We start from the raw sequence: 26,203 nt of genomic DNA on the forward strand, positions 1-26,203 counted from the left end.
AAGAACAGTAATATCCCTTGAAAAGGTGTTTGTTTGTTTTTTAATTTTGAGAGGGCCTCACTATGTAGTTCATCCTGGCCTTGAAATCACTATGGAGCCCAGGCTGGCCTCGATCTCACAGCAACTCTTCTGCTACAGCTTCCTGAGTGATTGGATTACAGGTGTGCACCACCATACTCAGCTGAGATTTTACAGAAGGCTGAATTTCTTTTTTTGCCTATTAAAAAAAAAAAAATTAGGGGTTGGGGAAAGGAATAAATGAGAAAAGGAAAAAACAGAAACAAAGTCTGTAAATAGTGAGGTGCGGAGGGATTGAAGGGAAGACAGGGGAATGGGGAAAAAGTAAGAATCAAGATATATCATATAGGCTGGGCGTGGTGGCACACACCTGTAATTCCCAGCACTCAGGAGGCTGAGGCAGGAGGACTGCTGTGAGTTCGAGACCAGCCTGGGCTACATAGTGAGTTCCAGGTCAGTTTCAACTACGTAGTGAGACTGTGTCTCAAAAAACAAAAAACAAACAAACAAACAAAAGATATATCAAATAAAGATACAAATTCCTATCAATGAATATTATCATATTGTATACCTAAAATGTACCAAGAAACAATAAAAAATTTTTGAAAAATTAAGAAACAAAAAAGAAAAACGAACACCTACAATCCTACCATTGTCACTGTTTTTCCCTTTAGTTTTTTTTTTTTTTCCTGGTACTGGGGATCCAACTCAAGACCTTGCACTTGTGAAGTAGGTGCAGTACCACTCAGCTCAATCCCTGGCCCCAATTTTTAATTCATATATTTACACATCTTCAATTAAGTTGAATTTATAGCTTGCTTGTTGGGATTTAAAATTTTTTTTAATCCAGATATATTTATTGTGCATGCCTGTAATCTCAGAACTTAGGGGTTCAAGGCCAAAAAATAAAATTAAATGTTTTTAAAAATGAATAAAAATAAAAAAATTATCCCATTGACTTTTGGTGCTATACTGAATTGGAATAATTCTTTTAAAAATGGTAAACATTTGAAGGGTTATAGCTACTAAAGGTTTAGCAAGAGGCCACCCCGAGCCTCATATTGTTATAATAGAACAGCACATAAAAGCAGAAAAACAGGGGTTAGGGATTTAGCTCAGTGGCACTGCGCCTGTCTTGTAAACATGAGGTCCAGAGTTCAATTTCTGATACCGTACCCCTCTCCCAAGGTACAAAATCAAAATCCTGAGTCTTAAAAAGCAATGCGTTCACAACTTAATTTTTCTGCCCCTGTTTTTACTATTATGGCAGTTTCACTTTTCTAAGGACAGAATGACTCTTCCTAGTGAAAAAAACGACAATAAGAATCATCTAAATGAATACTTAAGAGCTCTAGGAATTTGACAGCTTCTAAAACAGAGATATTACATATAAGTACATAGGAAAAGAAAAGAAAGAATAAAACAATTACAAGAATTTGTTATAATCAAGTCTCTGGCAATTGCGAAGTTAAAATCCCACATCACAAAAATTCATAAAGCTGGGCATGATGGCACATACCTGAAATCTCAAGAAATCAGTTCAGGAAGCTGAAGCAGGAGGATTGCTAAAAGTTCAAGGCCAGCCTGAACACATAGGGAGACCCTATCTCAAAACAACAACAAACCAACCCGGGAGTTCTAACCAAGGGCCAGGAGGGGTGGTATACACCTGTAACCTCAGCTTTCTGGGAGCCTAAGGCAGGAGAATTGCAAGTTCAAGCCCAGTGTGGGCAACTGAATGACTTGGAAGACCCTGTCTCAAAATTTTAAAAAAAGGGCTGGTAATGGAGCTGAGTACGAAGGCCCTGGGTAAACTACACTACCAGGAAAAAAACAAAACTAAACAAAAACCTAACAAAGAAATACAAATGGCCCTGATTTAATGACTCTCTAGAGTTAAAGCACTGGTGGCAAACCTATGGCACGCGTGCCACAGCGGGCTGTTTGTATCCCGGAAAGCTCCAAAAGCCTCGTCATTACTGGTCTAGACAGTTTGTGAGAAGGTAAGCAGTGTGACTAACTCAACAGCCCTTCTCTATTGAAAGAGAGACTGGATCTCTTCCAAGGGAAGAGAGTAAATCTTGAGTTCCATTTGCCTAATTTATGATACGATATCCAAAGATGGAACTTAGTAACACCACAGAGGTCAGGGCAGTGCAGCGATGCACTCACTTTGAACTCCTTTCTCCTGTAAAAATATACCAACGATAGTAAAATATGAAAAAGAACAGCTGGGCATGGTGGTGCATGCCTGTAATCTCAGCACTTGGGAGAATGAGGCAGGAGGATCCCATGAATTCAGGCCAGTCTGGACTACATAGTGAGATCCTGTCTCAAAAAAAGAGAAAAAGGCAAGACACAGGCATGTCTGAGTAAGACATCAATAGCCCCCTGGAACAGGAAGATACACTAAGCAATACTAAAACTGCGGGCCTTATCTACACGCCATATTCAAACTAGGAAGTGGTAGCCAAACTATAGCACTGAGTTCTTCAGGGTAAAGGGCACTGAATGTGATTTGTATGAGCTGGGTACTGACAGCTGGCTTCCTGCTGGAAGGTAAGAGATAACTGGGCTAACTGGGCTTCAAAAAAAGGAAGCAAAAGCAAAACTCTTTTCACTCAAAATACTTTTGCAAAACCAAATGTCAAAACATGAGAACATGGAATGGGAAAAAAGATTTTAAAAAACCAAACCAAAACAAAATGGACTGAATTCAAATGAAATTAATTTCATAGAATGTGACAAAAATTGTAATACAGGTGACATAGTTAAATGAAGGAGTAAGTTCTATTAAAAAGATAACAAAGACATATTTTATCAGAAACAAGTATATGGTGAAGACAGACAGCTACAGAAGATGAAGCACTATTTTTAGGACATTGTAACTTTTCTGTACATACTATACTGGCAGGTTATGGGCTTACAAAATTTACATCAGAATAGAGTGAAGCTTAATATAAACTATGACTGGTTAATAACATACGTCAATATGGTTCATCAGTTTAACAGAAGTGACACAGTAATGCAAGCTATTCATAATAGGAGAAACTGAATGGCAAGTATACAGAGTACGGTACCTTCGGCACCTGGTTTACTATAAATAGAAAACTGCTCTATAAATAAAGTCTATTTAAAAAGAAAGACAAGCAGAAAAATATGTAAGAGTAGAAGGCTGAAAAGTCAATCTCATAACCTTATAAACAGAAAGTAAAATCAATATGATTAAAAATTGGGGTGGTGGCAATAGGGTCTGAACTCAGGACCTTCACATTGAGCTACACCTCAATCTTCTTGCTCATTTTTAAGTTTTTTTTTTTTTTTTTTAAAAGACAGGGTTTTGCTATGTAGTTCAGGCTGACCTTGAACTCACTACATAGTCCAGGCTGGTCTCAAACAAGTCCTCCTGCCTCAGCATCCCCAGAGTGCTGGGATTTAAATTTTATTCTTAAAATATGCCAGTTGATAGTTATTTGAAAGTCATCTTTCAAAGGAAATTAGCATAGCAATAAATTAATTCTACCACTTAATGTTGAATATTTTAATTTAAAAATTTTCATCCTTATTAGATTCTATTTCTATATAAAATGACTTTAATATGAATACATACATATCAAAATATAGTCTAAAATTATCTAAAAATGGTAGATAATGAAAGATATTGTGGTGGAATTACATTTTTTTACATAGTACTGAGCCCAGGGTCTTTGCCCTGAGCTACACCCCCAGCCCTGTTAAGTTGCCCAGGCAGAATCAGACGAGCTCATCTCGCGGAACTCAACCTCCCCACTGCTGATACGACAGGCTTGTACCAAGGTGCCCAGCTTTACATTATTTTTATAAGAATATTTCAATGTATATGACCAGTGTATTTACACAGGAAGGTTGAAACTACAAATATTTTCCTACAGTGTGCAGACTGGGGAGCAGGAATAGTGTGCGGTATCTTAAATGCCAAATAAATACTTGTTGAATGAAGTGATCGGATATACTGCACTATAAATACACTACTTTATTTGAGCATTTATTACTGAGAATTTCTCCTAAAGAAGTTAAAGCCAAACACTACCCCACACTGCTGTGGAAAGCCCATTTCTGTGGAGACTTCACGTATTTCACTCAGTGGTGCTCAGCTGGGCATGGCACTGGCACCTCCCAGAGCAGTGGTAATGGGACCTGTGACACTCGTGCCACAGTGGGCTGTTTATATCATTGCAAAGTCTAAAGGGTTCACCATCACAGTTCCAGAGACTGGGAATATACGTAGAGGGTAAAAGAGACTGTGCGTTTCTGTGTGTGAGTCAAAATGAGAGGGCTGCTACTGTAATTTGGTAACCAGGGACAAAGAGCTTCTGTTGAAAAACACTGAGTTCCAATCTCCACTCTGTGGACTTGAGGCTGATTCTAAATTTTTGTTATTATTAGTACTTTGGTGAATGCCCTTATTGAATTATCTTGCCTCATTATTTTGGACTAATTTCTAGAAGTGAAATTACAGATCAAACAGTATCCACATTTTAGTGTTTTAAAACATGAAAATATACAGATGAACTGTCCTCTAGAAACACGCTGTATTTTCTGATAAAACTGATATTTTAGCAGGATAGGTGGGGGTCACTTATAATGCCAGCACTCTGGAAGGCTGAGGCAGGAAGACTGCATGTGATTCTTGCCCAGCAACATAGTGAGATTTCAAAATAAAAAAGGGCTGGAGATGTAGCTTAGAGTGAAGGGCCTGGATTCAATTGTACTGACCAAAAAAAAAAAGTATACCACAGTTCCTGATGCATGAGTGCAACAAAGGCAAGGAAAAGCTATGTCTCTATGTATGAACAGATGTCTTCTTTCATTCTGAAAATAACTTTACCAAGAAAGCAATAGATTTGTAATGCTCCTCTGCAGAATCAATTACAAGTTAAAGGGAATACTTGTCTTTTTAAGTGGACATACTTTTATATTTATAATATTATTTTGCAGATTTCTTGTCTTTCTTATGAAACATGACTCCAGGAAACTTTTGGCATAGACAATAAAAGGTATTCCAACAGAGTACTAAACATTTTGATCAATAGATTAACTTCTCAGAATGGCTAGAGAATACACTAAAAATACACTCTTAAAAAGCATTAAAATACACACATAAAAAAGGCTCTGTCTTGCTTCAAAAGATGTGACTTGTTTGGGGGGATGACTGGGGATCGAACTCAGGTCCTTGCAGTGGCAAGGCAGGCAGTAGAACCACTGAGGTAAAATCCCCAGACCCAAAAGATATGCTTTTTAGTTAATGTACTTTATATATGCAAATGTAAATTCTAGGGGGAAAAAGGCTGAAACTATAGGCTTAACCAAATATTTAAAGCAAGAAAGAAAAACACTGGATGTTAAACACTGGACGCAGGATAGGAAATATTCTCTTACCTGCACTTCAATTTGCAGCTCTTTGTCCAGAAGAGCTCTCTTTTTCAGGATTTCAGCTTTGAGTTGCTCTTTGTGTTTAAACAGCAGAGCAGAGAGCTTGGTAGCATTCTGCTTGCTCCGTTTCTGTTCCACACTCTCTTCACGCTTCCGTTTTTTTGCTGCCTGTTTTTCTTCTTTATCTATCTTATCCAAAATATACTTCATCACCTGGTTACATACAATCATTCTAGAGAAAAATATACAAGCTATGTAATGCTGGACATTTCATTCTGAAAGGTTGAAGACATGAGTCTCCTATGTCCCTGCAGATGATATACAAACTTTCTGCAACTGCAAAGCTGCAGACAGTAACAGAAACCCATCACGAACTACCTGTGCTCAAGTGTTCTTACTGGGAAACTTCAATCAAGATAAAAATATATAGCTGGACATGGTGGCGCACGCCTGTAATCCCAGCACTCAGGAGGCTGAGGCAGGAGGATCGCTGTGAGTTTGAGACCAATCTGGGCTACATAGAGTTCCAGGTCAGTCTCAACTATACAGTGAGACCCTGTCTCAAAAAACAAACAAACAAAAACAAAAACAAAACAAAAGAGATAAAAATATATATAAACTTGGGCTTAGGAATTTAGCTCAGTGGTGCTGCTGCTTGCCTCACAAGCAGTCCCAAGTCTGAACCCCAGTACTAAAAACAAAACAAAACATACATACACACACACATATATATATATATATAAACCTACAACTCTTACACATGAGCAGGCTAAAAAGAAGAAACCAATATACCACAAGTCCCTATGTTTCTCCCTACCTTTGATTTTCTTCTCTTTCAGTGGGAGTCAAGGTCTTTTTCTGTTTTAAATGTTCTATTACAGCATTATGCTTCATCACCACCTTTAGGACAGAACAAATCCAAAAATATACATTTTACAAAGACTACAGTTAGTATACAGAAACCATAGTAGAGATGACAGCATACATGTTGATCAAAGATATGGTTAAGATTTTTGTATTAATACACATGAATTAAATTAGCAGCTACCAAAAGTGCCTGGGTGCTTACCGTGTTTTAGGTGCTGTGTTAAATACTTGACAATATTTTATTTATTCCTCATGACAATATTGAGCCATAGGTACAATTTCATTAATAATGAGACAAAGAAATTCACCAACTTGTTTGAGATTAAGTAGTAAGTAATTCAGCAAGAATTTTCACTCAACTATCATGCTCCATAGGCTGCTTTTACATTATGCACTCTTCCCAGGCACCAATTCTAAAGAGCTGCTCCCCTATGCCCCTATTACAAAGATCAGGAGTATTATAGGTACTAGATAATTCTCAACTTAGAGTGCTGACAGCTGGGTGGTAATGCACGTGAACACATTATATATCACTTCAATTTTACATCTTTAAAATTACATACACGACCCATGTAATCATCGTAATAATCTCATGTGCCTGGAAAGAGAGGCGTTTTAATGAAGTTATAGTTCAGGGGAGACACAGAGTTTCGAGACTTGGTAACCCTTGAAATCCAAACTCCTGCCTTGTGCTGACAGAGCACGGTATAGATAAAAAGGAAGTTTCCTACAGTAATGCTAAAGGACGTTATATGTTTTAGTAGAGTAATTCTAATTCATCTGAGTTACCTTACTTCACTCAAGTGCCACTGCAAGATGTCCCTGCATAATGGCACTTTTTATTTCAGCTACAGAATATTTACAACATTTTTATAAAGGTGTGTCTGGAAATGCAAATGAATTTAACTCGTCTGCAATTTGTTTAGTCTTAGCCTACATGCAAACTAAGGGATAGTAAATAATTTCAAATGAATTGCTGTAATACCTGAAGTTTTGTACTTCAGTTTGGTATTAATAATATTGAAACTAAAAACCCCATTCTTCCCATTTCCATTTTTCCAAAATATGTATCTTTTTGTTGTTGCTGTTGTTTGTTTTTTGAGACAGGGTCTCGCCTTGTAGTTCAGGCTGGCCTGGAACTCACTGTGTAGCCCAGGCTAGCGTAGAACTTGTGGCAATCCTTCTGCCTCAGCCTCCCCAGTGCTGGGATTATAGGTGTGCGCCACCATGCCCAGCTAGACTGTTTCTAATAAGCACTGACTCTATCTATCCAGAGAAGAATTTCAAACCATGGGAGTCAGTGGTGTCAGTCTGTCCATCCAGTGCTGCTTCTAAATTTAAACATCAATGACGATGTCTCATTTAGGAAACCTAATACCAGCAAGCATTAAGTCTATTGTACAGCACAATAATTCAAGCTACTGAACATGCTGCTTTGACTTAATAACTTTACCTGTTTCTGAATGATTTCACTTTGGTTAGAAGCTTGGAGGGTGTGTTCACGCTTAATTTCTATCTGTTGCTGTTTCTTCTTTTGCTGCTGATCCCTGAGTTGCTGAACCCTTTGCAACTGCTCTTGCACACTGGCTGCCTGCACTGTAACCACATTCTGAATCTGTTGAGTCTGCACAGCACTGCTTTGCTGAATTTGAATAGGTAACTGCAGTCTGATTTGCTGGGGCACACCACCTTGCTGAGCCTGTATCTGAGCCACAACCTGTGACTGGATCTGAGACAGAACCTGGACTTGTTGCAGCTGAGGCACAGCAATGACTTGGGGCTGTGGCTGCTGTATTTGTAGCTGAGGACAGGATGGGGCTGAAACAGTAACTTGATTTAATGTTTGTCCCGATGAAAGAGTTTGAGTTGAAGACTGTACCTGCACTTGTGATTGTGGCTGGCCTTGGGAAGGTATCTGAAGAGATGTATGTGGCTGAATTGGAATCGGCTGTGAGGTTGTAGTCTGAACCTGGGGCTGCTGACTAGAAGACACTTGAGATGGAGTTGATGGATGCAATCGAGTCTGTGGTGGACTCTGGACACAAACAGGAGGCTGTCCTTGGGCATTACTTTGAGGCTGACACTGTGCTGCAAGTTGGGGTTTGTTGGATGACTGTGCTTGGGTTGGCTGTGCTTCAGAAGGGATGAGAGATGAAACAGCTGTTTGGGTCTGAACTTCAGGCTGAGTTTGAACTTCAGGCTGAGTTGGGGGCTGGGGCTGGGGCTGGGATTGGGGCTGGAGCTGGGGCTGCGTTGAAGGCAGAGTAGACTGTGGCTGGGCTTCTGCAGGACTCACACTTGATGACTGATCTGGCAAAGGTTTGGCTTGTTGCACCTGTGTCTGGGGTGATAATTTACTCTGTTGTTCACCTGAGCCTATGGAAAGGAAAGACAAATCAATTCTATTATTCTAGAACACAAGACTGTGGTTTAAAAAGAACAGGAAGGAGATTTTCCTAAAGTTGAGAATTCTGTATTTCAGTACAGATTTAAACTTTTGAAACGGTTTAGTCATGCTGACATTAGTACTCTCCCGAGTGAGGGAGCTAGAGCCTTGTTCTCTGGCTGAACTCTGTAAAACTTTGTAACTTGCCAGAGGGCTGGCTTTGAAAGCAAGGCACAGCCTCTATTAAGAGTCAGGTTAGCATCAGGCTGCACTCTGCAGTTAACCAGTGGCTAACAAAGTGATCTAGACCTGCAGCTCTCAACTGCAGGCTCTGAGTTGGATGCGTTAGCCCGCCCTGAGATTATCTTCATTACCCTAACAGTGCCTGTAAAGTGTGGGAAGCATCAACAGTTACCATGATAGCCTTTACTTTTGCCCCGCCTTCACTTACACACACACACACACACACACACACGGGAAGGGGTGTTGACAAGGAGTCTATAAAAACAAGGCATGAAAACACCAAGATGTTGTGAAGTCGGCTATGCCAACTGTTGAGCTCACTGGGCTGAGGCACATCCTCCTAAAGATAAGCATTGCTCATCTTGTTCCCAGCAATGAGTGGTAATAACATTCAGCACTTCCAAGAAGCTTAGCGTTCTACCTGCTGCTGTAGTGGAAACAGTTGTGGTGGTGGTGCTGGTCGCTGTGGCTGTTGTTGCCAATGGGGTGAAGAGGAATCGCTGCACAGTACCATTCGGCATTGCAGCTTGCATGAGCTGCTGCCCTGGCCCTGGGAGTACAGTCACCCCTTGAGGTATCAACTGCAACTGTCCTGTAGTTTGACCTTGTCCTTGAATTACTACTGTCAAACCCTGATTGCCACCCTGTGGATAAAACACACAAAATGCAATGTTCAAAGTACCAATCTGTAGTTTGGGTAAATCATTTGTGTGGCACAAAGATTCTTTAACATAAAAAAATAAAAAATAAAAAAAAACACACCTATCTATATATATCACTATCTATCCATTGAGTAACATAAGGAAGAATTTAGATAATCTTTAAATAATTGCAAATAAGGATATCGGTGTTTAGTGTGTGTGTGGGGGAGCATGAACAATCCAGAGTTCCAGTCCAAGTTCTCCAAATGGGCATCCAGGTACAGTGGTCATTAGCTCATGATGGCTTTTTTTGCAAACAATCTGGTTTATAAACAGAAGCATTTGGAAACAATTTCCTTGTGTTTGCAAACTGCATGAGATGACAAACATGACCACAGCCATCTTACCCACACAAACACAAATGTGGCCTCTCTTCCAGAATTGTGCAGTAAAATTTGTGCACTGTATCTATATACAAGCAACACCATTCTACCAGATCCAAATTTCTCACTCTATAAATAAGGGCACCGAAGTGAATTACTACAGTTTCCACCAAATTACGATTTCAAATCACCTTATATTCTTATCTTATAATTTTCAAATCACCTTCATATATATTGCCTCGTTTGATTCTCAGTGGACTTGAGACCTAGCAAAATATCAGAGCAAGTATTACTATAATTTTATTCCCAATTAACAAAGGCAAGTTACAGTGCGGAGTGTTAGAGTATTTGCCAAGTATGGGGGCATTTAATTCCCAGTAAGGCAGGAAAAAAAAGAAACTCAGTTTGCAAAGGTCAAGTCCTTTCACATGAACAGCCAACAGCTAGAGTGATTTCCAGCCAACAGACCTTTCAAACAGGAACACTAATGACACTCCAGACTTGATTCCAACAGGTGTGGGATCAAATCTGGTGATGGAAAGAAAGTGCTCTTTGTGTGCTTTCCTCCCACAGAGATGTTTGGGACACATTTTTGTACTGTAAAGCAACTTCCGAAGAGTGTCTGGAGTTAACATTTTCTGTTCACAGATATCAGGAGAGAGATTTTTCTGTCATTGAGAGCTCTTCTGTAACAGTGTCCACCTAGCAGACAGGTGTAATATGCTGTACAAATAGTTTATATGAAAATATGAAGTGTGAGATCAGGCCACTGGCTGCAGATTGAATTTCGCTTACTCAGCGCATCAACTAACAAGCTTGACTGCCCCAATCTGTGCAGAAAATTAGAAGGCATTAGCGTGAAAAACTGATGCCATGTAGTAGTCTCTGTACTGAGTTCCATATGCTCGCAAGTCTCTCAAACTTACTTACTTTTGCTTTTTCTAAAACACTTCAAAATTCATCTTCAAAAATGCATGAAACAAGTATAATTTAAAGAATAATTTAAATTTGAAGAATAATTACAAAGCAAATAGCTAATTTAAAGAATTATAAAGCAGACAATGATCAAATCACCACTCTACTCCCCACTGCCAACGCCAAAAAGCCCCAAGCGATGCCCTGGTCTGGTTCCTGCCCTTCCCACAGAGACAAGCACTGTGCTCACTTCTCTGACAACACTGTATTTCGTTATGGGAGTCTGACTGAGGTACACATCCTTTCAGGCCACTGAGATTTTGGCTTCAGGAGTCCCATTCACAAAAATACAGTATAAGGGGAATGGTTTCTCCCACTTGCCCCTGTGTTCCCAGATAAAATAAAATAGCTTTGTTTGGTACAGCTTAGTTTTGCCTATTTCTAAATTTTATACAAATGAAATCATGATTTGCATATTTTTTGGTTACACATACCTACGGTTAAATATTTTATTTATTTGTTTTTTTTTAGACAGGTTCTATGTAGTTCAACCTGTCCTTGAACTCAGAATAACCCTCCTGTCTCAACCTTCCAGATGCTGGGATTATGGGCATAACCCACTACACCTGGCTCCAAGTCACTATTTTGTTTCTGAGAATTCTCTAAACAGTTTTATACAGCTGTGTGCAAAGTCTGTTCATGCTTATTACTGTAAGAATGTACCATAATTTACTTATCTGATTGTGGACTGACATATGGGTTTTTAAACTGACTTATGAACAATGAGGCTATCAATATTTATATCCATTACGGTGATCACATGAGTAAGGATTTCTCCATGGATATATCTAGAAGAACTACTGCGCCCTGAGGCATGCACATCTTCAATTGTATTAAATAATACACAGAGGGGTTTCAAAATGGGCGCACCAAGTTATATTCCTATCAGTGGTATATTATAGTTCTTTCTGCTCCTCCTCTTTGCTAATTTTTGGTTTTGCTAGAGATTTAAACTTAAGACTAATCTTGTAGGTACATGTTTTTGTTGCTGCTGTTGTTATTTTTTGGTGGTGATGGGGACTGAATCCAGGGCCTCACACGTGCTAGGCAAGTGCTCTCCCACTGAGCTACATCTGAAGCCCTTAAAAAAAATTTGGAGACAAGAGTCTCATTGGGTGGACCCAAACTTGAGTAGCAAGGATAAAAGGTATGTGCCACTGTATCTGACAGGTGTATGGTTTCAGTGAGCATTCCCCTCCTTAGTAAGTTCAACAGGGCTGGGGATTTAGCTCAGTAGCACCACATCTGCTTTACAAGCACAAGGTCCTGAGTTTGATGGCTGGTACAAAAAGCAGGGGGGTGTTCAGCAGCTATTTTGGAATTTTGGACATTTGAATTTCATCTTTCCACATCAAGTTTGTTCATTTCTCTACTGCCCTGCATGGAATTTTCCCTTTCTTGCTTTGTAGTAATTCTTCATATATTTGGGTTAAAGTTGTTGGTTGATTTCATTTTTTTATTTTTTTCACTGCTTTTGTAGTTAAACAAATTGAAGTTTTTATTTTTAAATTTTTTTGTTTTGTTTTTTGAGACAGGAGTCTTGTTTATGTAGCTCAGGCTGGCCTTAAACTTGAAGTGCTCCTTGTGCCTCAGCTTCCTGAGTGTTGGGATTGTAGGTGCATCACCATGCCCGGCCTGAAGTTTTTATTTATTTTTTTCTTTCTTCTTTTATTGAGTTTATTAGTACATTTTAGGTACACAGTACAGTTACATTCATTATTGGGATCTTGTACCTTTACAAGACAGGTGGTCTTGGTTCTCATTTTTTCCCCTTGTCCCTGCCCTCCCTTCACACCCTCCTCCCCTCCCCATTTACAAATATTTTATTTCCATTTGTTTCATTTTCTCATATTTTTTCCCTTATTACCTTTCCCCTACCTTCCCACTTTAATGAAGGTGAATTTAAAAATCTTTTGCTTTATGGTTGGTGATTCTATGTATTTAAAGAAAACTATGAAGATACTCTATTTTAACTTCTGAAAGTATTATAGTTTTGTCTTTTATCCTCCTGGAATTGAGTCAATTTACAGAATGAGGCAGTGGTCCAATTTCATGGTTCCTCATATATACTGACTCCATAAATGTTCTAAAAATTTTAACCTTTCCTCGACAATCTGCCATCCCAGCAATGTCACGTAATGAGTGTTCACATGAACGGAGGTCCCTTTCTGTATTTTCTTCTTCTTTTTTTTTTTTTTGGTACCAGGGATTGAACCCGGGTCCTTGCACTTGTGAGGCAGGTAGCAGAACTACTGAGCTAAATCCCCGGCCCTCCTTTCTGTAGTTTCTATGTTTCTGTTGGTTTGTCTATGTATCGCTGCCTCTGCACCTTGTTGTATTAAAATAGTTAAGCACCACAGTAGCTCTAAACAAATCCTCCTGTTCTTTAATAGCTATTCTTGATCCTTTGTACTTTCGTGTGTGTGTGTGTGTGTGTGTGTGTGTGTGTGTGTGTGTTTGGCGTTACTAGGGATTGAACTCAGGGCCTTCTGCTTGCGAGGCAGGCAGCAACACCACTGCGCTAAATCCCCGGCCCACTTTCGTGTAGTTTTAACTAAAATATAATTTAAAAAGTAGCTTGTGAAGTTCCACACCCCCAAAAAAAATCTCTTTAAGATTTTGGAAGGCAGCTATACTTACTTCCCCACTATACTATCAATGCAGACACTCTTTAAGATTTTGATGGGGGAAAAAAAAAGATTTCGATGGGAACTGCATTCAATCTATGGCTCAACAGTGGAACAGTTGGTAAAAAATACTGCATTTTACAAGAAAGCAGCTTAATATACTCAAATTTTATTTTTCTCATGGAAGCTGGCCAACTAATAAAGTTTGGGTGGTTACAAGAATTATCCATTTCACTGGTATAACTTCACCCAAGAACTCTATAGTTGAGATTCATTTATCTTGCCTGTAAGACACATTCTTTTTTTTTTTTTTTTTCTTCCTGGTACCAGGGATCGAACTCAGGTCCTTGTGCTTGTGAGGCAGGCAGTGACACCACTGCGCTACATCCCCAGCCCTATAAGAAGTATTCTTGTTTGACTCCAGGAAGGAGCCATTTCCTAAGATAAGTACATTTTTTTTTTCCTGATTCTGGGAATTAAACTTACATTTTTGCTCCAAGCTACACCCCTGGCCCTTTTTAAATTTTTGATAAGGTATCAGGCTGGGCTTGAAGTCACAGTTCTCCTTCCTCAGCTTCCAGAGAGTGAGACTATAGACATGTGCCATCACACCTGGCAAATAAATACCTTTCTAAACTTATCAAGATATGGGCTGAGCGGCTGGGGATTTAGCACAGTGGCGCCACCACCTGCCTCGCAAGTCCAAGGTCCTGAGTTTGATCCCTGGTACCAAAAGAGACATATGGGCTTGGGATGTAATTCAGTGGTAGAGCACTTGCCTAGCATGAATGAGGCCCAGCATGATCCTAAGCGGCATAAAAAAACCAACAATAACAACAGAAAAAGACCCTGCCAAAAGAAACACAAAAAAACCTTAAAGTTACCAAAATAAGTATGTGTTTTTAAACTTACAGCAAGAATAAGACGTGCTCTGAAGTTAAAATGAAGTCACTTTACTTACGTGGCCCTGTGTTAACTGAGTGAGTTGAGCCATGGTAAGCTTCACCTGTCCTTGCTGGGGACGAGGGGGTTGTGGGGTTGAAGACTGCGGATTTGGAGTGGATGGTCCTGAAGTTAAGCCTTTCTGCCCAGGTGTGGAGGAGGCTGTGCTTGGGGAGGAAACTGCAGTGGAAACAGGCTGGCCTCGGATAATCTGTGTCACCACTTGCTGAGGAGCACCTGCACAAACAGCAAAACGCCCTGAGTGACCATGTGCCCTGGACAGCATTCTCAATTAAAGTAACTCAACACTTTAGATAAATGTATTCTTTTCTGTTTTCAAAAGCATGGGGATGCCTGCAGCCCACAGATGCATTCAGAGGCCCACTCCCGAAGGACCTGCCTGGGTGAAGTGAGTCTGTTCGCATTAGCCTCGCTGATAACCATGATCCAGTTGCTGCTGACTGTAGTACAGGGAAAGAAACAATACTCTTTCTATAAACCTGAAGCCAAAGTGACAATAGGAAAGACAAAAGAGAACACAAAAATATGCCATTTATATGGCTGCTTTTTCTTAGAAATACAGTAAAAATGAGGTAATAGTTAAGTATATAATAAACATATAAATTTTATTAAAATACAAAGAACTTCAATTGGCCTGGGCCAACTGCATTTATAAACTTCTCTTATAGTCCTGTGACACGGAGTTTGGAGAACCATGAGAAAAGCACCACTATATTCTTAGTACTAGGGCAAAGTACTCAAAAGAATGCTTCCATGCTCATTGTTTAATAATTGTCTGTTAAATGAAAGGCATTAAAAGTTGAAATGGCTCTATAGCTCTCTAAAATCTTCTGTTCTCATTTTACTTTTTAAAACTAGAATAAAAAGCCAAGTGGAGTTTTCCCAATGTTAATAAGAATAATTATATGGCAGCTAATCTAATTTTCACATGTTCATTACTAATTAATAAAAAACACAAAACTTCTGAAGTTTTTCTATTTACTTCCTTCCTTTTTTCCTTGTGAATGCATTTCTCTCCATTCATGTCTTTAATAACTAAGTGGTATCTCATATTACTCCACATGGATAAAACTGGGCCTCTTCTGACATTCAGAATACTTTTCCTTAGCCTTTGTTAAAATATATGGCGAGGGCTGGGGATTTAGCTCAGTGGTTCCGCCACCTGCCTTGAAAGTGCAAGGACCAGAGTTCGATCCCCGGTATCAAAACAACAACAACAATAATAATATACGGTGAAATCATTGCACATGAATTTTTGTGTGCTTCTGATTTCCTTAGAATAGTCTTCACGAAGTATTACTTTGCACAGGAGAAACATCATATTCCATTTCACACTTGTACTACCTGAGTGCCTATTTCACCAAGCCCTACCATAGTCCAGCAATCAGAATTAATCTCATAGTATCAGTGCCTGAATTTCTTCATGTAAAATAGAAGCTCAGGGTTTAAAACTGTTCCCACTCATGTGCTTCATCTGTGAAGTCTGAATTCCTGCTCCATACTCTGCCCATTTCTGCACTTTTCCCACTTCTTTGTTTTTCATACTGAGGATTGATCCCAGGGTTTTGCATATGCTAGGCACATACTTTAACAGAGCTACATTCCAGCCCTAGAATGTTATTTTCAAATAATGTATTTTTCCGGGGCCAGAGATTTAGCTGTGGTTCCACCGCCTGCCTCACAAGCACAAAAACCCAAGTTCGATCCCCAGTACCAAACAAACAAAAAACAAAATAAAAACCACAAAATAATGTATTTTCCCCACTTTTAATTTTATTTACTTCTAAACCTCTAAATATTTATGTGGCCAAATAGATTTTTTGGAGGGGCTTTAATTATTGCTCATAAAGCTCTCCCGTATTCCTGCATTCTTTCATTAGATCTATACTCACAAGTATGTTCGTAGTTATCATATACTGCATGTTGTGAGACATATAGCCCCCAAATAAGCCATCACTATACTTCCCACTATAAGCCAATTTTAATTATACTCCCAAACTATAAGACAATTATTCTAGCATGATTTATTCTTCAAAATGACATCTTTGTCATACAGGAGATTCTCATATAAAATGCCTCCCCCGACCTCTGAGTTAGGGATTTGTTGTGTAGTTCAGGCTGGCTTAGAATACACTTTGTAGCACAGGCTGCCTTGAACTCAGGGCAATTCTCCTGCCTCAGCCTCCCAAGTGCTGGGAATACAAGTGTGTGCTACCATGCCCAGCTATAATGCCTCTTTAATTGTACCTATCTATGTAGTTTCCTCTGGTATCATGCTCCTAACTTTGTCTTTATAATATGATTTAACAACTGACACTCCTAGATTTCCTTTATTATACATTCTTTTAAACTTTTCTTTTTCAGTACTGGGGATTGAAATCAGGAACTTAAACTTGCAAGGCAGGTGATGAACTCTTAAACTTTTCTTGGTTATACTCATCCACTTATTCAAGATGAATCAAAAGACATAGTGTGGTTAAGTGCTTTAAATTTGAGGGCCTCTAGGTCCCAAAACTATATTCTTTTTTCTTGTGTGTGGTACCAGGTATCAAACTCAGGATGTTGCACTTGTGAGGCAAGTAGCATAACTGCTGAGCTAAATCCCCGGACCTCAAAATGATATTATTGCATGCTGCATTTTGAGGAATACATGAGAAGTTATTTCTTTATTTTTCTGGTACTAGGGATGAACTCAGGACCTTGTGCTTGCAAGGCAGGCGCAGTGTCACTGGGCTAAGTCCCCAGCCTAAGAAGTTATTATCTTAGGTGATCATGTAATACAGACACATTGCTATTAAGCGTAGATAGAAGGAGTGGTACTGATTATACAATGGTCATTCAGATGATCCAATTTGTATATATTACTTTTAGATTATCATCAAAATGCAAATTTAAAAATTACTAATTTCCAGCGAGACCCTTTTCAAGAGAGGCTAGAGTGGTACAGGGAAGAGGGCTAAGTTAGTGCGACCTGCACACACAGACACGCACTGTGAATGCACCCAGCTTTCCTTGGCCTCTCCCAGCCTTGCCACCTCACCAGCCCCCTTGCTTTCCCTTCAATGTATCTGGACCACTTCCACTTAGGGCTTTGTATCTGCAATGCTTTTAGCACAAAAACCTTTCCCCCAGATAACGACAGAGCTCTCATTCCCTCAGATCTTTCATTAAACTTTTACCTTCTCTGGCTATCCTTTCTAAAATCTAATATCCCCTGCAAATCACTTCCAAAACTGAATTCTTCAACACTCCTAATTCCTTCCTCCCAATTTTCCAAGGTGTTTACTGTTAACATATTACACGCAAAATGTATAAACTACTGCACACAATGACTTTTTTTTTTCGGTTTTTGGAGATAGGGTCTCACTATGTAGTTGAGACTGACCTGGATCTCACTATGTAACCCAGGCTGGTCTCAAACTCACAGCGATCCTCCTGCTTCAGCCTCCCAAGTGCTGGGATTACAGGCATGTGCCATCACACCTGGCTCATAATGACATTTTTAAATACATGTAAGAATTTACCTAGTTATTATGTACCTTTCCCTCTATACTGTTTCACAAGGGCAGGAACTTTGTTGGATTAGTTGACAACTATTGTTGCATGGGCCTGGAATATTGTCTGCCACAAAGTAAGTCTTATTTGTTCAATGAGTAAATGGGTATCTGGAATTGGGAAGCAGACAAATCCAGTTTGAGTCCCACCTACTAGCTTAATACTTTGAGAAATTATGCAACAGTCTGAGTTTTAGTTTCTTCATCTGTAAATTGCAGATGATATTAATACCCACTTTATATAAGTTAAATGAAAATTAAACGCACATATACCTTCACACAAAGAGTGATCAATATATGACAGCTGCTATTACCGCCACCACCACCACAGCTGCCATTATGAACCAACTGTTTAAAGGCGGACTTTGGCTAACGGATATTACATGAGTACTCAAGGCTGAGAGGCAGGGATGGGCCATTCACCACACAAACCACATCTCTGCAGGGTATTTAAGATTTCAGGAGGAAAAGTAGCAAAACCCAAGGAGAGGGGTGTCTGGAAGCTCTAGATTCACATATGCATGTCAGACCCACACAAGTACAGCTATATCAGGCAATAAGGAGCAAAGACTATATACCAAGGCTACTAGCAGTGTTTACAGTTTGCATGAAATTTTACCAAAATGTTCAGTTTTCTAAGAATATTACCTTTTAATATAAATAAATTTTATTTTCTTCTTTATACTAGTTATCTTTTCTTTTGGTTACCTGACTAAATGATAGCTATAAGTTTTAAGATAAAATAAAAGTTGGGTGTGGTGGTGCATGCCTGAAATCCCAGCACTTGCGAGGCTGACTCAGGAGGATTGACATGAGTTTGAAGCCAGTGTGGGCTACGTAGTGAATTCAAGGCCAGCATGAAATACGTAGAGAGACTCCTCAAAAAAAAGAATACTGAATTTTATCAACTGTCTCTGTAAAATTAACTGAAATAATCCTAAGGTAAATGCTGCTTAGGCATAGAAGACTGTTTTTGTTAAAACAAGAAAAATGAAAACTATGTCATATTTTAAATGAGAACTGTACTAAATCTGCGAAATGAATAGAAAATAGTTGAAGAATGCTTCTCGTGTGCTGGAACTATAAGGAAATTATTTGCTTCTTATGCATTTTACAGAATTTTACCCCATGAAACCATATCCAGAATTCTATCTGGTAGGAAATGCTATGGTTAACCTACCAAATCAATATCTTGGATATGAGTCACTGAGACTTTTAAATAGATTTGGTTCTTAAGTATGGATAGTGAGAATTCTGGATGTCTTAACACAAAGATACCTATACAGAATTCGCTTCTGAATTAAAAAAAAAGCTCATTCTAGTCTTACTGTACTTCCAATAGTTCTGTCAAGTGGCCATTTTAGTTCCATTTCTTAAGATTAGACTTCTAATTTACGTAAGGTGGCACATACCTGACTCCCACCACTTGGGAGGTTGATACAGGACTGAGTTTGAAGCCAGCCTTGAGTACATAGCAAGTTTAAGGCCAGCCTGCACTGCACAGAGACCTTGTCTTTAACAAACAAGCAAAGAAAAAAAAAAAAAAGACTTGTAACAAAATGGCCTATTTGAATGTTTCTTGCCTTTTGTTTTCTAATTATTTATTTCCTCCCTTTTAAGACATAAATATATTTTGTAACTTCTGCATAAACTGAAGAATATGGGTTTTTGGTAGTTTTATGAAACAATTATTTCAACTACCTAGAGTAGGTGCTCAAATACTTGTTAAATAAATTGAGTCTACCTCTGAGTTTAGGTTTGATTTTGGGTTTAAAGTCGCTATTTGATCATTTATTTGTAATTACATATTGAAGGTTTCTATAAGTTATGTAAAACATATTTGCTAAAATGTTTCTAAGCAAATAAAGGTTACTACGTAGATTATCAATTTATTTCTTTAAAGTGCAGCCTTTACACACTCCTTTTTGCAATTTATTAAGGTTTTAGCTGTGGCTCAAGGAATATTTTTGCATGAACAGCCCATATTTAAAATGAATGTGCATTCCTAAAGGCACAAAAATTGATACACAGTAGTCTATCATGCTCTTCTTCATGCCTCCTTATTTTAAATAATTTTTTTTTGGTAGTGGGGATTGAACTCGGATCCTTGTGCTTGCGAGGCAGACAATGGAACCACTGAGCCAAATCCTGGGACCTAATAGTTTTGATAGGTACTTTAATATTTAATTCACAAGGACTCAAGATACTGTGCATTTTCAACACAATCTATTCTTAAGCCATTTATTTAAAATTTTAATTAGTTATAATTACTTTTTTTTTTTTTTTTTTTGGAAACAGAGTCATACCGTGTGGGTCAGGCTGGCCTTGAGCATACAATGATCCTCTTGCTTCAGTTTTCTGAACGCTGGAAATAAAGGTGAGCACCACCCCACCTGCCTTCTAACAAATTTAAAATGAAATTCTTTGTGATACTTGTTTTTTTTCCTTTTGTAAATACTGAATTCTACTCTGCTCATTACCCTTAGGGCTATCATTGTTCATTCATTCTTTCCTTCTTAGGCCTTTATGTCATTGTCTTTGACCACCTCTTTATTTTTGTACCTTTTACTTTTGCAATTTGATTTTTAGGTAGTTTCTCATGAGTGTGTAGGAATTAAAAAAAAAAACAACTTTTATTTTGTTTATCTGTTTAATTTTAATTTTAATTTTTGGTATTGGAGAGTGAACTCAGGACCTTGCCATTGCAAGGCAGGCACAGTGCCATTGAGCTACATCCCCGGCCCATCTTCATTTTAGTATGACAGGTTAAACTTAATTACATTAATTATGATAAATGGAGGCCGGGAGTGATGGCGCACGCCTATAATCCCAGCACTCGGGTGGCTGAGGCAGGAGGATGGCTGTGAGTTCCAGACCAGCCTGGGCTACACAGTGAGCTCCAGGTCTGTCTCAACTACATAGTGAGACCCTGTCTCAAAAAACAAACAAAAAAACAAAACAAAACAAAACGAAAAAACAAATTATGATAAATGGAATTTGATTTTTGTTTCCTTCATTTTATTACTTGAATGACTTGAACCTGTAAATTCTATTCATTAGTTTGTTTTACATTTTTTGATAAGCATACTTGACTCTATTTTTGTCTTATTGGCAAGGCCAAGAATAAAACAGTATCTATGGATACAGCACACCATGGATTAGAAATTTAGTATGCTTGAATTACTGAATTGGTATTTTCTAATTTGTAGCGTGCCAGATACAGAGTAGTACCAATTTCCTATGCTGGTCATTTAAATGTAAAATGACAATGCTGGATGGATGAATACCTGGCTGCACCATCACAGGTGTTCGAATAATTGCCTTTCCTAGTGGTGACTGTTGGAGAGGTGTTCTAATCACCGTCATACCAGGGCGGATCTGAGGCCCTGTGATTACCTATAAATGACACAAAGGACAATGGATTAAAATGTTTTTAAAATTAAAGCATGATGGACTTAGAACACAAGATCTTTAAACATTCTATAGTGATAATGTCTACAAAAAAGGCAGAGACTCTTGGACATCACATTTTAAATTACATTAAGCATCAGAATAAAGATGGAATTTTCAGGAGAAAAAATTCAATTTACTTGAAATGAGCCATATGGAATTCCTTGCCACTGGTATCTAAAAGAGCCTACAAACTAAAAGGAAAGAACGAGATTCAGCAAGGCTCTGCTCTATAACTACTGCTCACAGGAAAATACTGAGCCCTATTTTCTCTAAGTTCCAATCCATACCTAACCCAGAGAATGTAAAAATAAGACAAAGCACCAAATGCCCTTTCAAAGTTTTAAAAGGAAGACTATAGAGCATGTTATTTAAGTTTTATAATTAGGGTCAGAACATTTTCAAGTCTGCAAAACTTTAGACCTTTTCCATAAAATTAGTACCAAAGTCTAATATATCTGACATCTGCAGATATCAGTTGATAACAAACTAGTTACAGTGTTACAGACTATTTTTTATTCTTTAACTGGGCTGCACAGCACATCTCCCTGCATGACCCAGTACTGTCTATTGATCTATGTGAAGTTTTCCTTATAAAATCCTAGAAAGTAATTATCACTATTAAAGTATGTTAATATGCTAGTAAAGAAACATTAAAAAACGAATACTTCATATAATAGTAAATTCCACCCCAAATCAGTACTTTGTCACAGATTAAGTAAAAGAGAGAAAAATTAGTTGGGTGAATTTGTGAAGAGGCCATTTCAAACATTTCAATCCCATGTGCTCAACACATCAAAACACAGTCCTGTGAAAACTTACTTGGGATGTGCTCGTGGCTGTTCCAGAGGCTGAAGTATTAGGCCGAATTGTGACTGTTGCTGTCCTGGGCTGGAATGAAGTAAAGGTTTGCTGACTTGTACCTGTACTTGATGGAATGATACCCAGGACTTTCTGCTGCACTTGAACAACGCCTTAAAGAAAGATGAAGAAATAATTAGCTAGTGTCCTTTTCAAGGAAGAACATTAAGTGTTGTTGGTTTCTGAGAAACTACGTGTAGCAGTTTTATAGTGGACTACATAGAATGTGATATCCAAGGACTGAAATCAGTGAAAAGGAAATGAAAAATAATGGCAACAGTATGATCTGGCAAATGTGAATTACAACTCTTCACATTTCCCTTACCTCCTTGTGTTGCTGGCACATTTACAGCGACAATCTTGCTGTTTGCAGGAAGTGGCAGTTTGGTAATTACTTTTCCTGCCATAGTGACTGGATTGCCTGTAATTTGGAACGTCTGACCTGTGCTGGCAATAGTTGTAGCAGATGTGGCAGCTGTGCTGGTGGCTAATGGGGTATAAGACATTTAATAAGCTTTAGATTTAAAATAACCAGCAACGTAGTGACTTCTAGGAAGGGCACCAATGCATGAAATGTGGCTAACTTTGTATTTTTTAATAAAAACATTCCTCTCTACTCAAAGTGAATTATGTAGATGTTAAAAGTGAAATAATGTCAGAGAAGAGCTTTTCTAATGTAATATTATGAATATTATCTGTAAGAAACCAACAGTTACAGCTTATTTGGTCAAACAGCTGCAGAAGGAAAACAACTTTCAAAGAAAATATTTCATTTCAGTACGTAAAGGATCGAAAATACTTTTTCCTGAATGAAAGCAATGTTTTATTTCATTATGGCTGTGTACCTGAATTTGACTGGCCTTGCTTAACCCATGTAGCAAAAGTCTGATGAAAGTTCTTGTTTTGCTGGAATGTAACTGTTGCTGGAGATCCAACTTTGGTAGTTAGTACCATTTTAGTTCCAGTAGTAACTGAGCCACTTATGGGGGCCACCATAACTTTCTGAGCTGGGGATATAGTGCTGGTTGTACTGTTTGTTGGAGTGGTGGTAGAAGCGGCAATGACTGTAGGCTTTTGCTGCTCCAATCGTTTCTAAAGAAGTCAAAGAGAGAAAAGATAAACCAAAAGAGGTCTAAATACAAAGTTTAGTCACAATTTCTGTCACTCTAAGAAACTGAACTATACTTCTAAGATAGCCCCCTTTGGTTTTGTGAGACAGGGTATTTCTATATAGTGCAGATTAGCCTTGAACTCACTATATTACCCAGGCTGACCTTGAACTCAGGGCAATCCTCCTGCCTCAGCCTCCTATGTGCTGGGATGACAGGCATGTGTCACCATGACCAGCTATTTCACTTCCTTGTTTTAAAAATTTTTTTTTGGTACCGGGGATCGAACTCAAGGTCCTTGTGCTTGTGAGGCAGGCGCCAGAACCACTGAGCTAAATCCCCGGCCCTGATATTTCACTTCTTAAGAGAAAATGTGACTATATAAACCCAACCTTGACTTTAATTTTCTGATGAAGGCAATACTTTTCATGTGTCTACATTAAATTTATTACATTATAAGTACTAACACAGAAAACTAAAACTAATCCCAATTTTCAGGCTACAAACACCCGAGCTTTTAGAGTGGAAACAGTGGAGATGTGGGTCATCATACTGGAGAAACAGGAACGCCATGTTGCTCAGTGGTAACATGCGGAGCAGACAGTAATTGACAGGAGCTGCACAAGTTTTTTTTATTGTAGTAGGTCAATTTGTCCCGTCATAAAGGGCATTTAATTATTTAATATTGCTAGTCAGGTTGGCAAACCTTCAATTAAACAAGGTGAATCTATTAAAATGATTTTTCCAGACTTAATATTATTCAGTTCAAATAGCAGAAAAATACATTAGACTATTTTACAGAGAATGGTCTGATATTCATTCCATCATTCATGCAGAGGCTGGGTCTCATTTTGTAGTTCAGGCTGGCCCTGAGCTCACTATGTATCTTGGTCTGGTCTTGAACTTGGGGCAATCCTCCTGTCTCAGCCTCCCGAGTGCTGCCAGCACACTGAGCATAATATGGTGGTATTTAAAAATACAGGTTAAAGATAATCTGTTCATCTTTTATATAGACTGCTTAAATTTTCTAATAGCATATCAACAGTGGTCGGATAAGTAAAAGCACAAGCTTTTATACATGATGAAGAAATTGAAGCTCAGCAAGGTTGTGCAACTGAACCAAGACCAAAGAGCTAGATCAGGGCAGAGCTAGGACATTTACTAAGAACAAATTCCAAAGCTGCACTATCTTCTACTATTGCAAATCGCTCATCTACATTTCACCACCCAATTATTATACTACTTTTATACACTTGAATACAGTGTGAGGTACTTCCTATGATTTCTTATTCCTCATAATAAAAGGACTATAGTTTTGGACACTTAGCTAACTGATTCAATTTAAAATAAAAAAGGTGGCCGGTATAGTGATCCACACCTGTAATCTCAGCTACCTGGAAGGCTGAGGAAAGAAATCACAATGAAGCCAAATCATGCAACTTATTCAGCCACTATTTCAAAATTAAAAAGCCTGGGGATATAGCTCTGAACTAGACCACTTGCCAAGCATGTATGAGTCTCTGAGTTCAATTTTTAGCATCCCAACACAAACAAAAACAAAACAAAAAACAAACAAATAAAATAATCCACATAATACTTACTGGGTAGATATAGCTTCCTACACTTGATCTTAGCCAAAAGGCCGAGAAGCGATAGATATAGCTTCCTAACAGGTTAAGTGTTCAGAAAAAATTTTACAAAGTAATACACTAGTTTACATTGTACAAATAACAAAATATTCATAAAATAGAAAACAAAACAACCAGGCAGCTGGGCACAGTGGTGCACACCTATAATCTCAGCTACTTGGGAGGTTGTGATATAGAAGACTCAAGTTCAAGTTCAAAGCCAGGCCAGGCCAGGCAAGTTAGGGAGACATCTCAAAAGAAAAAGACAAAAGATGTAGCTCAGCATTAGAATGCCGTTGGGTTTCCTCCTCAGTGAAAAAAAAACAAATCAAACTAAATCAAAACACAACACAACACCACAACACCACAACTAGGCAACTGTGATTTGGGATAAATTTCCTGTGACAGAATCCAAAAATATCCTTTTCACACACACACCCCCACTCTGCACCAAGGAATGAACTCAGGACTTTGTGCTTGAGCTAAATCCCTAGCCCCGCTTTTCTCAAACTTTAAGGATAAGAATCTATAGTAACTGAAAGATAATATCAATTACAACTTTTATAGTTTTAGTACAATTTTTTTGTTTTCGTGTGTGGTTTTTCTAGTACTAGGAATTGAAATCAGACACTTTCAAATGCTAGGCAAGCTCTCTATCACTGAGCTATGTCCACTGTCCCATAAGCTATTTTTAAATAATGAAATAAAGTTATGTGTTAAAGCATACTTTAAAAAAATCCCACAAAGGCCAGGCATGGTGGCACACGCCTATAATCCCAGCACTTGGGAAGCTGAGGCAGGAAGATCACTGTGAATTTGAGACCAGCCTGGGCTACATAGTGAGTTCCAGGTCCTATCACTGAGCTATGTCCACTGTCCCATAAGCTATTTTTAAATAATGAAATAAAGTTATGTGTTAAAGCATACTTTAAAAAAATCCCACAAAGGCCAGGCATGGTGGCACACGCCTATAATCCCAGCACTTGGGAAGCTGAGGCAGGAAGATCACTGTGAATTTGAGACCAGCCTGGGCTACATAGTGAGTTCCAGGTCAGCCTCAACTATATAGTGTGAGCCTGTCTCAAA

At 38.5% G+C, this 26,203-nt stretch overlaps 1 protein-coding gene across 15 annotated transcripts in view; it reads right to left on the reverse strand.

Moving 5' to 3' along the window:
* Bptf (bromodomain PHD finger transcription factor) overlaps positions 1 to 26,203 on the reverse strand; it is a 134,251-nt gene that overhangs the window by 17,378 nt on the left and 90,670 nt on the right. For 9 of the 15 annotated variants that reach the window (XM_019206416.2, XM_019206417.2, XM_019206418.2 and 6 more), the window contains 9 exons: positions 23,226 to 23,472; positions 22,706 to 22,867; positions 22,342 to 22,493; positions 21,357 to 21,465; positions 14,514 to 14,731; positions 9,348 to 9,570; positions 7,751 to 8,673; positions 6,248 to 6,330; positions 5,437 to 5,662 (listed from right to left, as the gene is read on the reverse strand). In XM_019206416.2, coding sequence (XP_019061961.1) covers positions 5,437 to 5,662; positions 6,248 to 6,330; positions 7,751 to 8,673; positions 9,348 to 9,570; positions 14,514 to 14,731; positions 21,357 to 21,465; positions 22,342 to 22,493; positions 22,706 to 22,867; positions 23,226 to 23,472 — 2,343 coding nt within the window. The remainder of the gene's footprint in view (positions 1 to 5,436; positions 5,663 to 6,247; positions 6,331 to 7,750; positions 8,674 to 9,347; positions 9,571 to 14,513; positions 14,732 to 21,356; positions 21,466 to 22,341; positions 22,494 to 22,705; positions 22,868 to 23,225; positions 23,473 to 26,203) is intronic. The other 6 variants (XM_010616790.2, XM_010616788.3, XM_019206419.2 and 3 more) reach the window with 3 other exon arrangements.

This window comes from Fukomys damarensis, unplaced genomic scaffold, assembly GCF_012274545.1.
Source record: "Fukomys damarensis isolate Sample0158 unplaced genomic scaffold, DMR_v1.0_HiC HiC_scaffold_23, whole genome shotgun sequence".
NCBI lineage: Eukaryota > Metazoa > Chordata > Mammalia > Rodentia > Bathyergidae > Fukomys > Fukomys damarensis.